A 14,251-nucleotide genomic window follows, 5' to 3' on the forward strand; every position below is an offset into this window, starting at 1 on the left:
CGGATGGTGGAAACTCCAAATCGAGGATTATCTTTATCAGAAAGATCTCTATGCGCCACTTGAGGGTTGGAAACCTGAAATAGCGGAAGTGGATCCGACAGCAGAATCAGGATGGAAAATTCTTGATCGAAAGGCATTAGGTGCGATTCGTCTAGGGTTGACGAAAAAGACAGGGTACCACATCGCGAAAGCAAAAACTGCAAAAGAAGTCATGGATATTCTTACGAATATATATGAGAAGCAGTCCACATCAAATCAGGTGTTTTTGCTGAAGAAGTTGGTTAATATGAAGTTATCTGATAAAGGTTTCGTAGCAAAGCATATTAATAGTTTCACGCAAGTCACGGGTCAGTTGGAATCCGCAGGCATAAATCTGGATATGAAGCTTCAAGCTTTATTATTTTTATGTTCTCTTCCGGAAAGCTACAACACCGCAGTGCAGGGAATTTTAAGCACCATGAAGGATGATTTGACTCTGGATGATGCTGTGAGTAGTATCATGGATGAAGAGATGCGAAGAAAAGTTTCAGGTGGAAATAATTTTTCGCCATCTACATCTTCCACAGCGCTAGCAGTAGAGAACCGTGGGAGAAGTAAAAGCAGAGGAAAATTCAGCGGGCGCGGTAGATCACAGTCAAGGGGAAAAAGAGAGATCGCAAAAGATGAGTGTTGGTTTTGTCACCAGACTGGACATCGGAGGTTTCAGTGTGAGGCCTACAAAAAGAAGCAGCGGGATGAGAATCAAGGAGCTAATGTGGTTAGCGATGAACCTTCGCTAGAGAACTTGTGTTTATCTGCGGGGTATGACTTGACGACAGACAAGTGGTTTATTGACTCCGGTGCTTCTTTCCATTGAACCTCGCAAAGAGACATATTTGCTGATTATGCCAGTGGAGATTTTGGGCAAGTGGTTGTGGGAAATGGCCATATGTGTCCAATTGTTGGAAAAGGAATTGTGATTGTGAACATCTCAGGTGGAAGACGTCTAGTTTTGCGTGAAACTAGACATATCCCAGAATTAAAGAAAAATCTGATCTCAACTAGTAAACTTGATCAAGAAGGTTTGGTAACAGCCTTTGGATGCGGAGAGTGGAAGATAACCTCAGGGGCAAGAGTAGTAGCAAAGGGAAAAACGTACGGGTACGCTTTACCTTCTCCAGGGAGATAATATCAGTGATATGGTTGCAACTACAATGGCTACAGGTAATTTGTCTACTCTTTGGCATTATCGTTTGGGACATCTTGGTGAAAAGGGTGTAAAGCGGTTACACTTAAGGAAGTTACTTCCGGGTTTGCAAAAAGTTGAATTAGATTTCTGTGAGAGTTGCATTTATGGAAAACAAAAGGCAGTCAGTTTTCAGTTGAATGGGCGACAGAATAAAGGTAAAAAATTAGAGTTAGTTCATACGGATGTGTGGGGACCGGCTCAGGAACTCTCTTATGGTGGTAAGAGATATTTTGTCACATTCATTGATGATGCAACAAGGAAGACTTGGGTCTATGCTTTCAGAGAAAAATCAGAAGTTTTCGGGATGTTCAAAATGTGGAAGGCCATGGTAGAAAAAGAGATAGGTTATTAGATTAAAGCTCTAAAGTCTGATAATGGTGGTGAATACACGAGTAAGGAATTTGCTGAATACTTGAGCCGGGAAGGCATACATGGGTTGAAAACTGTTCCTAGAACTCCTCAAGAGAACGGTGTAGCTGAGAGGATGAATAGAACCATTCTGGAACATGCGAGATGCATGAGGCTACACGCGGGTCTTCCGCTACACTTATGGGCTGGTACAGTTGATGCAGCTGTTTATCTAATTAATAGGAGTCCATCGAGTGCGCTTGATGGAGAAATACCGCAACAGCAATGGTCAGGTAAAAAGATTGATTATTCATATTTAAAAGTTTTTGGTTGTATTGCATATGCTCTGATTGATAGGGATGATAGGAAGAAGCTTGATGCTAAGTCCCAGAAGTGCGTCTTCATCGGATATGGTGGTGATGAGTATGGCTATAGGCTTTGGGATTATGAAAATAACAAAGTCATCCGCAGTCGGAATGTGGTATTCCATGAAGAAAAGATGTACAAGGATCATCAGACGGAGCATGAGAAGGTAGTAGAACCAGAATATATTGAGCTGGACACAATACCTGTGAAAATAGTTTCGGCGAAACAAAATGTACCAGAAGGGGAGGTTCAAGATGAACCTATTATCAATGAACACGGAGTTCAAGAGGAACGCGGTGATCCAGAACATACTGACGACCCTGAAGTACCTGTCTTGAGGAGGTCTACACGCTTGAGAAAGCCAAAGGTAACTTTTGATCCATCGGCTAATATTGTTCTGAACCATGTCTTATATACAGATTCGGGAGAACCGGAGACTTATGATGAGGCAAAGAAAGACACATCTCACATGCAATGGGAGCATGTTATGAAAGACGAGATGAGCTCGTTACTTCAGAACAAAACTTGGGAGTTGACCGAGTTGCCTGCAGGTAAAAAGGTTTTGTTAAATAAGTGGCTGTACAGGATAAAAAATGAAGCAGATGGTAGTATCAGATACAAAGCGAGACTTGTGGTCAAGGGCTTTTCTCAGAAAGAAGGAATCGACTACTCCGAAATATTTTCACCGGTAGTAAAGATGACATCGATTAGAGTTTTGCTGAGTATAGTTGCGGTTGAGGATCTTCATCTAGAGCAATTGGATGTGAAAACGGCGTTTTTGCATGGGGACCTAGATGAAGAGTTATACATGGCGCAACCTAAAGGTTTTGAGGTCAAAGGTAAAGAGCACATGGTATGTCACTTGAAGAAAAGCTTGTATGGCTTGAAGCAAGCTCCGCGGCAATGGTACTTAAAGTTTGATGGTTTCATGGAAGAAAAAGGTTTTGCACACTGTGAAGCTGATCATTGTGTTTATTTTCGCAAGTATAGCGATGGTGATATCGTATATCTCTCTTTATATGTGGATGACATGCTGGTGGCTAGTTCCAATATGAAGAGAATCGCAGAAGTGAAGAAGATGTTGGCATCGCAGTTTGCTATGAAAGACTTGGGAGAGGCCAAGAATATCTTAGGCATAAAAATCATCAGAGACAGAAAAAATAAGAAATTGTGGTTGTCGCAAGAAGACTATGTGAAGAAGGTGTTAAAGAGATTTAACATGGATAAGGCAAAACCGGTTGCGACTCCTCTAGCGAGTCACTTCAAACTTTCTAAGGATATGTGTCCGAGTACTCAGGCTTTGAAAGATGAGATGGCGGCAATCCCATATGCATCAGCAGTGGGAAGTTTAATGTATGCCATGGTGAACACGAGACCAGACATTGCACAGGCAGTGGGAGTTGTGAGTCGATATTTGCAGAACCCGGGCAAAGAGCATTGGAATGCAGTAAAATGGATATTGAGATATCTAGCAGGTACATCAAATTACTCTCTTTGTTATGGAGGGACATCTCTAGAGTTGCAGGGTTATATGGATGCAGATCATTCGGGTGATCGAGATAGTGGTAAAAGTACCACTGGATATGTCTTTACAGTTGCAGGTACAGCAGTGAGTTGGGTATCTCAACTACAGAAAGTAGTGGCTCTATCGACGACGAGCGAGTACGTGGCGATCACAAGCGTCCAAGGAAATCATGTGGTTACAAGATTACATGGAGGAGCTACATCGAAAGCACAAGTGAGCACCTTGTGGAGTGATAGTCAAAGTGCAGTACACTTAGCAAAGAATGCAAACTTATCACTCAAGAACTAGACATATCAAGAAGTGTTATCATTTCATCAGTCAGCATTGAAAGATAATGAGTTAAAGTTACAGAAGATTGATGGCTTGAAGAATCCAGCTGATATGTTTACCAAGGTAGTAGACAGATAGAAACTTATTCTCTGTACTACTACCATTGGTATTACTCCATGTTAATTGATGAGGAGTATCGCAGAGGCACAAGTTCAGGTTACTAGCTTTTGAAGTAGATGGATGCAAAGTTGCTTGGTGCATCGGGTGTATTTGTCTTCAAGTGGGAGATTGTTGGAGGATGAAGCCAAATATTGTTATTAAGGGCTTTTTTTGTCTTTTCTATTAATTTTGCTTTTAGGTTAAAAGCTACGCTTTATATATCAGCTATTGATAGAAGTTAACCGTCAAGCGCTGAGAAGAAAATAGAGAGAAAAGAAAAGAGAGAAGAAAAAAAGTGAGTTTTTTTTCTTTGTGAGTGTTCTCAATCTCTTTGTGCTCCGATCTTGAGAGAAGATCATAATTGTATTCCTACTTTCTTCGAAGTCTAGTGGATTCGCAGAGTGCCTCTGCGCGGAGATGTAGCCCAGGTTTGGGTGAACTTTGATAACAAATTTTCTGGTGTGTTCTTTCGATTCTGTTCTTTTATTATTATATTCTGCTAGTGAGGATCGTTTGTTTGGGTTATTTTTCTGGAATCGGTGCTCGATTCCCAACAGTTTCGACCCAAAATTATTAGCTTCAAAGCAGATAATATCAACTCTCTTGAAATGTTTTGCCAAACATTTAAAGTTCCTCTTCCCCGAGCACTTCGTCAAAGTTAAAACATTCTTTAAATTCTTCATTAAGCTCAAACTGCACATGGATACTCCATTTAAGAAACTTATTTCACATTATACGTGGATCCGCAGGAAAAAAAAATTCATTAGCTCACTAAAATCTCAAACTAACAACTTTCATATGTCCACTGCAGATGCTAGTTAGTTTTACTTCATAATGAGTCTTAATCAATTTAAGGTCTTAACTTGTCTACACATATAAAACATGTTCTCTTTCTAAGTGCTCATCGCTAAACTCGTAGTTCAAGATCCTAATGCTACATGCCTCCATGGCAGCAAAAGAACCCTCTAGTATAACACCGCAGTTACTTTAAGACATGAACTAAAAGAGCTTAATATTGCCGTGCACAAATGCCGAGTAAACTGATAGAGCCATGAGCAGATTTCAATTGCGGGAACAAATAAGACTTCGAGTTTGATCATCTTCATGTGCCTCCAAAGTTTTAACTCACTATTTCAACGTTCTTCCAAAGAGGAAGTCAGCACAAAAAAGCGAATTGAAAATATCATAGCAAAGGAACAAACCTTCAATAGGGAGAGGTCCGTCAGGTGTATGACTAATTTTTCCGGGCACTGTGAACATCGTAGAATGCATGCTATCCCGGGAAGGTCCCATTGACAAATTGGTCCATGTAGTATCAAATTCTGTCATTTTGACAATGGAGATGGCACTCCCTCCATCTCCAAAAGGGTTAGAATCTAAGCACATTAAGCAAGCAATATAGAAAATCTAATTAATACTAGTTTTCCTGTTTCACGTGAATAGAGAATAACAAAACTATGGTCCATTCAGATATGGTATCCTTTGACCTTATTTCCCAGCCGGGAAAAGGTTGATATAGGATACTACAAATAGAAATGAACAAGTGTATCTATTTAAGAATCAACATTATTTACGTACGCTTCTCTTGTAAAATTTGTGACATTTGAATGATCTGAAAATTCTAATAATTGGTCACATGAGACAATGTAACTCGTTATTGACTGAAGTTTCCTAGTTAATCCATCCATTGCCATCATAAAATATTGTGAGAACACTCTGTAAATGCAGGGCAACGAAAAATAGCACAATCTGACTCCTAGGCGTTTTAACTCAAGCAATACAAGAACCGCGGCAAAAACTGCAGCTGTGTGATGAACTGCAGCTGTGTAGTCAACAACAGGCTAAGATCCTCTACAAGGCGCCCCTCCGCAAAGCGGAGCCAGAGGTACTACTGTTATGTAAAGAACCCCTTTAGTAAAACCTGCCATGGATTTCGTTCATGATGATAAGCCATGGATTCGAAATTCTAGGGCTCGACGCCCTCTCCTGTGGCTGGCTACCGTCAGCCGCAAGACACCTAAGAGAAAAGCCTTGCTAGGTATTAAGTCATCCCGTAACTATACTCCTTCAAAACTTTGCGGAACAATTCCTCGCTGAGTGATTAATCTGCCTTACAAATACTTATCGGAACAAAAGGATGAGGAACCTACTCGATTGAAACGCAAGAGACTAGTTCTAACTTCGTCACTCGATAAGAGACCACCCCCAGCGGCTGTGGATTTGCTATCCTTGCCAATCGATGCCGTGGATGCTCCAATTCAAGTCGATGACTTCTTACTCGACGAACAGGAGATATCCGTTGTTCATGTGTGTAACATTTCTATCCAGGACTCTATTCCAACCACAGACATCGACGTTGCTACCGGTGCCCCCGTCAACATCGAACCTGTCGAAACCTGGTTAGGGCATCCATCTTTACTTTTGCTCTTCGTGATATCAGAAAATCATGTATTGAATTCTCTCGAATTCGTTTGAGTCTTTCCATATAGGAATAGGAAGTTCGTTAAGGAAATCTGCTACTGCCGGTGCATTCTGATCACCATGAACTTTTCCCATGGAGAAAGATGGTATTCGTGCATCTCTAGCTATATTAAAGGAATCAAGAGTAATCATCAACGAACTTAACTTTTGCATTGCCCTTAACTTTTGCATTGCCCTTTCTCTACTTATGTTAATAATTTAAAAGGGTTTGAGCAAATGGTACAAATCAATGCGACTAGACACAATCGATCTTTAACTTCGCCCCTGTTAAGTCCACTTTCGGACATACTACCTGTAGGCCCGCATCTCTTTACAAGAGATCATTGGCTTATTTATTTGAACAATACAACTTGCTAAGTGCTTATGTAAAAGTGCACAAATTAGGGGTGTGCAAACGGAACCGCCCGAACCGGGAACCGCCCGGACCGGACCGGACCGGACCGACACTATTTGGGTGGTTCTAAGGGATGCCGGTCCGGTTCCCGGTTCCTAAAAGTGGAACCGGTGTCCGGGCGGTCCTGTTCCCGGTTCCAAGGGGGAACCGAACCGGACCGGACCGGATCGACCGGACCGGACCGGACCGACATAATTTTTCTTCAAAAAAATTAATAAAATGTAAACTAAATCCTAAGTGAACTTTATTGACATAAATTCTTTGATAAAAATTAGTAAAATGTGAACTAAACTCTAAGTGAACTTCATTGATATAAATTCATTGATAAAAATTAGTAAAATGTGAACTAAACCCTAAGTATTTGACCAAAAAAAAAACTAAATCCTAAGTGACCGGTTCTATTGGACCGGACCGGAACCGGACCGGACCGACGGTCCGGTCCGGTCCACGGTTCCCAAAATTGGGAACCGGTTCTCCCGGTCCGGTTCCCGGTTCCACTCGGAACCGGACCGGACCGGGAACCGATCACCCCTAGCACAAATGGTTTTGAATTCTGACAAAACCAAGAGGGAGGATCGATTTGAAGGACCAATAAAATGAACAACTTGTTCTATTTTTTCACTCATTTTCTGCTCCATGTCAGCATATATATTGGATATTTTAACAATGAAATTAATTGATTGATAGACGCCCGGCATAATTTCGTACTAATAAAATTTGTTTACCTGATAAATTTTTGCACCCTCGAACCTTTCAAAGTATAAATAATTAAAAATAAAATCATGTATTTTCAGACAAATGCAAGTAAAAGTTTCACGACATGTTTGGTACAATTCTTAGAGTGCGTTTGTTTCACGGAAAACGTAACATTTTTTAAAAATATTTTTCGAAAAATCATTTTCCAGAAAAATAGTTAGTTTTCTTTTGTTTGGTGATATGTGATCGAAAACGTTTTCTGGTGTTTGGATCTCATCTGAAAAATTATTTCAATCTCATGATTTTATCTTAAGCAAAAAAGTAATTTCGATTTTTTTAATATTTTTATTTTTAAAAATAAAAAAGAAAAAGAAAAAAAGAAATAAGAGAATAAAATATTAAAAAAGTTAAGGAAAGCAATTCCAGAAAGTGTTTTCACCTTCTTAAATTAGGAAATTCACACTTTCCTAATTTAATACATGAATGTTTTCCTTAACCAAAAAGTATTTTTGGTTGACTAATTATTTTCGGCGAACTAAACAAGTGAAAGTTGAGAAAACGGATTCCCGGAAAACACTTTCCGTGAAATAAATGCATTCTTAATCTTTTATTTTACGTCGAACGCTTAAATTTTTGAAAATATTCAAAATGTAAAGTGTTCTATAATTTTTTACACCATTTCGACCAAAAAAAAAATTTTTTTTGCACCATTACTATTTTTTCAAAAGAAAATAATTATATCAGCCTAACGTGGTCTACGACCGGTCAAAGATCGACCACGCCGATTCTGGCTCCGCTCCTCTTCCCTCGGCTCCTCCTCCTCCGCCACCGTTCGCCGCCCCGTTCGCCGGCGGCGGCCGTCGACTCAAAATTCCTTCTCAAATCGGCGAGAGCTCCGTCTCCACCATCACGCTGTCAGTTGCTTTCGCGCTATACCTCTGTTTTCTGATGTGTGAGCGAGAGCTCGTGAAATTTCTGCCGTCGATCGCTCACCGGACCTGATCGATCCAATCCGGCGACCCCGATCGACCTCTGTTCGTTAGGTCTGACGGAAATTTTCCGGTCAGGTTGGGTTTTGATGGCTAAACCGAGCCGGACGAAACCGCCTTGATCTGACTTTCTTCTTCGACTAAGAATCAGAACCCACGCACCGGCACTCCCTCCCTCTGAGCATGATATGCATGATTGTTGGATTAGTATTGATTCTGGAGTCCACGGAGATTCTTGATATCGTTCGACTGAGAAACTCACTGGGGGATGATATCTGGGTTTTGTATTGGCGCTAGGATCTGCGAGGTTCTATAGAAATGCTGTGTAATTCAGTACAATAGAAAGTCCCTGAGACGGTTTTGCAGACAGAGGGTTTATTGGTTGTGAGGGAAGTACTGATTTTTCAATGCTTCGATTTGGTAGAGGGGAGAGCCTCTGCAAAAATTTGAAAATAATTTTGAAGCTTTTGGTATATTTTTGCGGACCCGATTTCAGACAAAAGATTGCAGACATTTTGATTTTCTGTCGCTACTTCTGTGTTATTTCGTGGACTTTGAACCGGTTGATTGTGGAGCCACTGGATTGGAAGCTCCGCTCGTTGCTTTTTTCGCATGCTGTATGAATATAAGAACCTTGTGTTTTGTTACCCAGTGGACTGGTGAAATATTCTGATATACCTCTTTCACTCTAGGGCGCGGAGGTTTTCTGTTTCGTGCACGACTTTCTGAGATCTCGTGGGTGAGTCCGGGTCTGCAGAATTGGCCAGCAGTTAGTGAGCACAATGGCCAAGATCAGGGATCGCACTGAGGACTTCAAAGATGCAGTGCGACAGAGTGCTATGTCTTTGGGATATACTGAGGTCTGGTCACCGCTATATATTTTGATTTTGTGTACATGTCTAAACCTCTGTCGTGCGCAAAAAAGAAGTATTTGGCAGGACATGCATGTGTCAATCCTCTATTTACTTGCTATAATTCTTCTCACTGCCTTGGTGCTGTGGATGCCTTCCACAGTCCAAGCTGGCGGCTACCATGGCATCTTTCATAATACACAAGCGGCGGGAAAGATCAGCTTTCACCAAGGCAGCACTAAAAACGGTACTCTCATCACTGAAATAAATATGAATACTATTGCTGATTCCTTTTACATAATGTAACTCTGAGGCAATTTGGCCTAGTAATTGACTGTTTTGTTCTTCTCCTCTCAGAAGAGGTGGGAACAAAATGTACGCCTTGCTAAGTATATTTTGTCTCGACTTATTCTCTATGCAGCTTGAAAGCATCGAAGCTTTGGAACAATTTATGAGGAAGCATCGGAAGGACTACGTGGACCCACTCCGCACCACAGAACAGGAGAGAGATAGCATTGAACATGAAGTAAGTCGTGGGAATGCTTCAAGATTTTCTTTATTTTTTTTTTAACAATAAAAGCTTCTGGATTTTCTGTATGTTAGACTTAGGTACGTGACAAATCTTATGAAGGTCTGTAGGGCCTGCTTATTTTGATTTTGCTTACAGGCATGGATTTCAGACTTTAATTGTCTATGAATTTTCTTTCTGACTAATTCTGGAAAGGTAGCAGTCTTGTGACTCTGATGATCTTTGTACGATGCGTGTGATCAAACTCTCTGATAAATCTACCATTTCCCTTACTGACATCTTATAGGTATATAAATAAAGTTTCTGATTCGAATGTATGCAGTATATCCTTGATGAGGTTGATTGTACTTTCGTTCCCATGAACAGTGCTTTGATTGCCTATTCCTTCATTTTCACATGCAACATATAAAAAGGAAAAAAACTGGATGACGTGTTGCAGGTTACTGCTTTCATCAAAACTTGCAAAGAACAGATTGATATCCTGCAAGTTGGCATAACAGAGGAGGAAAAAAAGTTGAAGGGATGGCTGGGCCTTAGTGCCGATAGCACTAATGCTGATACTATAGCACACAAACAGGGAGTGGTGAGGCAATTCTATCTTTTATGCATCTTTTGGCAGTGTAATCTTATGACTGTGCATGGTATTCTGACGAAACTCATTGTTCAGTTACTCTAACATTATTTAGATCGAAACATATAATTTTAATTTAGCGAGGCTGGAGATGCTTTAGGTAGAAAGAACATAAGTTTGTTGTAATGCTTAATGAGTTATTTAAGATTTCTCATGGTTAAGCCTCTGTATGGGTGTTGGAGACTGCTGTTTAAATAAGATATGACAGTTAAGAAGAATTTTCTCCCAGCACAGATAAACTGCACTGTTTTTCTTTTCTTTTTTTAAGAAGCAAGTGGAAGGACTTTTGCATTGCAGTAGAACAAAATTTAGGTCCATATGTATGGTGCTGATTTTGATGAATCATTCTGCGCGGAAAGGAATTCCGTTCTTTTATGTTGTAACATGTCTAATGCCATAAGGTTGCTGGAAATTTACTTTTCACTGTTTTGGTATGAATTTCCTATGCTTGGTCAGAGGAGTTTGCTTTTTCTGGTGTTCTATGAGTGAGGGAGAGACAACTTCTGGTGTTTCTTGTTGGATTTGATTAGGATATTCAGGTTTACACTGCGATTTCTGTGGCATGGAACATGCATTGGCTGGCGGATTAATTTGCTGTTAATTACTCTCTTGTACTGTAGGTATTGATCTTAAGTGAGAAGCTTCATTCTGTCACTACACAGTTTGACCAGCTAAGAGCCATACGCTTCCAGGAGGCTATTAATAGGGTGACACCTAGAAGAAAGCTTAATCAGTCTGCCAGTTCAATTCCTGTAGATAACTCAAACAGTAATGTAGAATTCAAAGAGTCTAACGAAGTTCCAGGTGAGCATCTGAGAGTCCAGCAACAACACTTGGATGATGAGACCCGTGCCCTTCAGGTAATCACACAATCCACTTTTTCCTGGAATAACTGTTTATTAATGATGCTGATTGGTTATTTTATTCTAGCATTCAAGTCACTCAGACTTATGTTCTGGTATATGTATTGTTCAGCTTGAGTTGACGAGCCTTCTAGACGCAGTCCAACAAACGGAAACGAAGATGGTGGAAATGTCTGCATTGAATCACCTCATTTCTACACATGTGCTGCAGCAAGCTCAGCAGATAGAGCATCTATATGAGCAGGTGAGAGCTTTTCTTTCATTCCTTGTTTCTTGTGTGGTTTAGTTGGATTAAAGTATGCATCATTTTCTGCCTCATCTTTCTCCTGATTCGCACATTTTTCTTCGTATGGTTTACTCACCCTAGTGTCTAGAGTCTGTTTCGTCCGCACATATATTTTGCCATTTGATTTGGGTTTTTCAGCTTAACCTGGGCAGCTACTAGGTATTGGTTTAATAATATCCTCACTGATGGACGTATGCAACAAGGATTCATTGAAATTTGTCATTAACAAAATTTTGATTTGTTTATGTGCTATCCTTTAGATTTGATTCCGTCTATATCACTCTTAATCATAAATTTTGAGTAGGTGAAGGTCAAAAGTTGTAAAACTTGTGTTCAAATTGTAGAAGTTGAATTCTAAATCAAATAGGTTGTTTGAACTTCTCTTCCCTCCAGCTGATTGCCGCCCTTTCTCTCTTCGAGGGAAAAAATTGTAAGGTGGATGTATCCATCTGAACATTGAATTAGGCGTTTCAATGTGGAAAGCTGGTGGACCCACTAGATTAAATGATCCAGATGTATTTAGATGCGTGCAATAATGTCTCCTTTGTTGGGAGGGGGGGAATATAATTTCCTGAATACTAGATTGCAATCTAAATTAGAAGGCTATGTGTCTATTCTCAATCTCCCTGCTGATTTATAGCATTAGCAGAGCTAATATGAGTAGAAAATAGAGAGAACACATTTCTTTTATGGGACTTCTTGTCTCATTGACCACATTACGACTGTCGATGTGCTCTTCCATTCATAAAGAAATTCACGAACTCTAGGAGCCCATTGATAATACTTCTTGAAAAATAATTTTTCAAATTTGTTATTTAAATCTGAGGGCTGCTTCTGGAGTTGTTCTATGAAAGTACTTTCCGAGACCAACCAAATGATGCATTCTTCTTCCTTTTTCTTGAAGAGGATCTTATCTTAATCACACAAAACATGGGAAGTACATTTTACAAAAGAGACTTGTTATATCAAGTTAATAGTCGAGATGTTCTGCATTAGCTTGCCTCCCATGCTTACACTTCAAAGAATGGCCATCGACTTCTTAATTTCGTCTTCATCCTCAATACATGTATATGGAACCGTTTCTTAATGTCCATACACTGAAAATTGCCATTTCAGCTTCTTTTGATGTCGTTTCTAGCTTTATTTTATCCCGTGTCTCAATTAGCTGTCAGCAAATCATTTATATTGGGAGTTAATGTGACCGAGGACGAGTTCTGTATGAGAGGTGTCTCACCTTTCCACAAGCTTTTAATTTGCAATTTGCGTCTCTGCTTTGTAGTTTCTTACAGAAGGATCTCGGGATGAGTTCTATATGAACAGCATTAAGTGAATATTACAGAAGATGTCAGGACTCATCTTCAATTACATTCTCGTATAATCCCATGTCAACTGTCATCCATAGTTTATGCATGCAACTAGTTGTTACTTACTCTGTTTTCTACTTCCTTGGTTTTTTAACAGGCAGTGATAGCTACCGAAAATGTGCAGCTTGGGAACAAAGAACTGGCCCAGGCTATTCAGCGAAATAGCAGCAGCAGAACCTTTCTTGTGCTTTTCCTTTTTGTACTCACTTTCTCAATCCTCTTCCTCGACTGGTATAGTTAAAAGACTAAAGATCTTATCACCATATAACCTTCTATTCGTTTTATTCGGAAAGGAAAAGCTTTCTCAGTCTACATATCATCAAAAAGATGGAGGGCTACTGTGGATGAACCTCAAAGCCGTCCATGGCATAGTTGAAAGAATCCCAATTACCATGTCGCCTTTCCGTTGTGAGCAATCTTCGGCATTTTTTGCTTTGCTGAACTCTTTTTACTTCTCAGGCATGATAATGTTCGTAAATATGGCGAGTCGTGATTCTTTAGGGTCTCTTTAGGTGCGAAGCTAGGAAAGCGGGGGGAATCAAGTTGTTCGCTTGATCGACTAGGGACTCGGCCAAAAGGTACTTGATCTCTGTGCTTGAACATTTTCCATCACAAAAGCACGTGAAGAAGTCAAATAGATTGATGCTTTTCAAGGTGAGTTCCTGAGCTTAAGGAAGGCACCCACGCACGCAAAGCTGATGATCAGCACAAACATCGTGGATCTACTTCGATGAGTTAGAGGTCAAATGCGACTCACGAAGCCAACAAGGCTTTGCCGTAGATCTACCGTTATAAAAACCTGTCCAACGTAGGTGGCAATGAACGTGAACGTTTGAGAACGTGCTCTGTGTGAAACGAAAGTCTTAGCCGGCAATTTTCTTTTGTTTTATTGATTAGGACAGTTCTTATTTTTGAATTATTGAGAAATGGAATGACTCGAAAATGAGGGACCAAGCGGCAATTAGTCCAAACCCACGGGACACCATGTGAAGCCCATAAAATGGAAAAAATGACACAAACGGTCCCTAGACTTTGATCTAATGTTTATTGTGGCCTATAAATTTTTAATTTGTTCAATGTGGTCCATGAACTATAGGCCAATATGCAATGTGGTCCTTGAATTTTCAATTTGTTCAATGTATTCCCTAGACTTTTGGCACATATTCAATTAAGTTCATGAACTATATGACAATGTTTGATATTGTCCATGAATTTGAATTAATGAAAGGATATCATTGAACATTTTCATATAATTCAGGGACTAAGTCGAA

General features: G+C 40.0%; 1 protein-coding gene across 4 annotated transcripts; it reads left to right on the plus strand.

Moving 5' to 3' along the window:
* The first annotated feature begins 8,226 nt into the window (after positions 1-8,226).
* Positions 8,227-13,290, plus strand: LOC115673203 (syntaxin-81). Of its 4 annotated transcripts, none has more exons than XM_056308892.1 (8): positions 8,227-8,510; positions 9,149-9,316; positions 9,471-9,554; positions 9,729-9,833; positions 10,276-10,419; positions 11,088-11,327; positions 11,443-11,574; positions 13,078-13,290. In XM_056308892.1, exons 2-8 carry the CDS (start codon positions 9,239-9,241, stop codon positions 13,219-13,221), a joined length of 927 nt encoding a protein of 308 aa, XP_056164867.1. In that variant the 5' UTR covers positions 8,227-8,510; positions 9,149-9,238; the 3' UTR covers positions 13,222-13,290. The 4 variants fall into 4 exon arrangements, with proteins under 4 accessions (XP_056164867.1, XP_030451152.1, XP_056164869.1 ...); XM_030595292.2 differs by having other exon boundaries at positions 8,227-8,381; XM_056308894.1 differs by lacking the exon at positions 8,227-8,510 and adding an exon at positions 8,867-9,073.
* Positions 13,291-14,251: the final 961 nt, after the last annotated feature.

The sequence above is a fragment of the Syzygium oleosum genome, unplaced genomic scaffold (assembly GCF_021117445.2).
Source record: "Syzygium oleosum isolate NSW1041296 unplaced genomic scaffold, Sole_v2.1 Sole_v2.02, whole genome shotgun sequence".
In the NCBI taxonomy this organism is placed as follows: Eukaryota; Viridiplantae; Streptophyta; class Magnoliopsida; order Myrtales; family Myrtaceae; genus Syzygium; species Syzygium oleosum.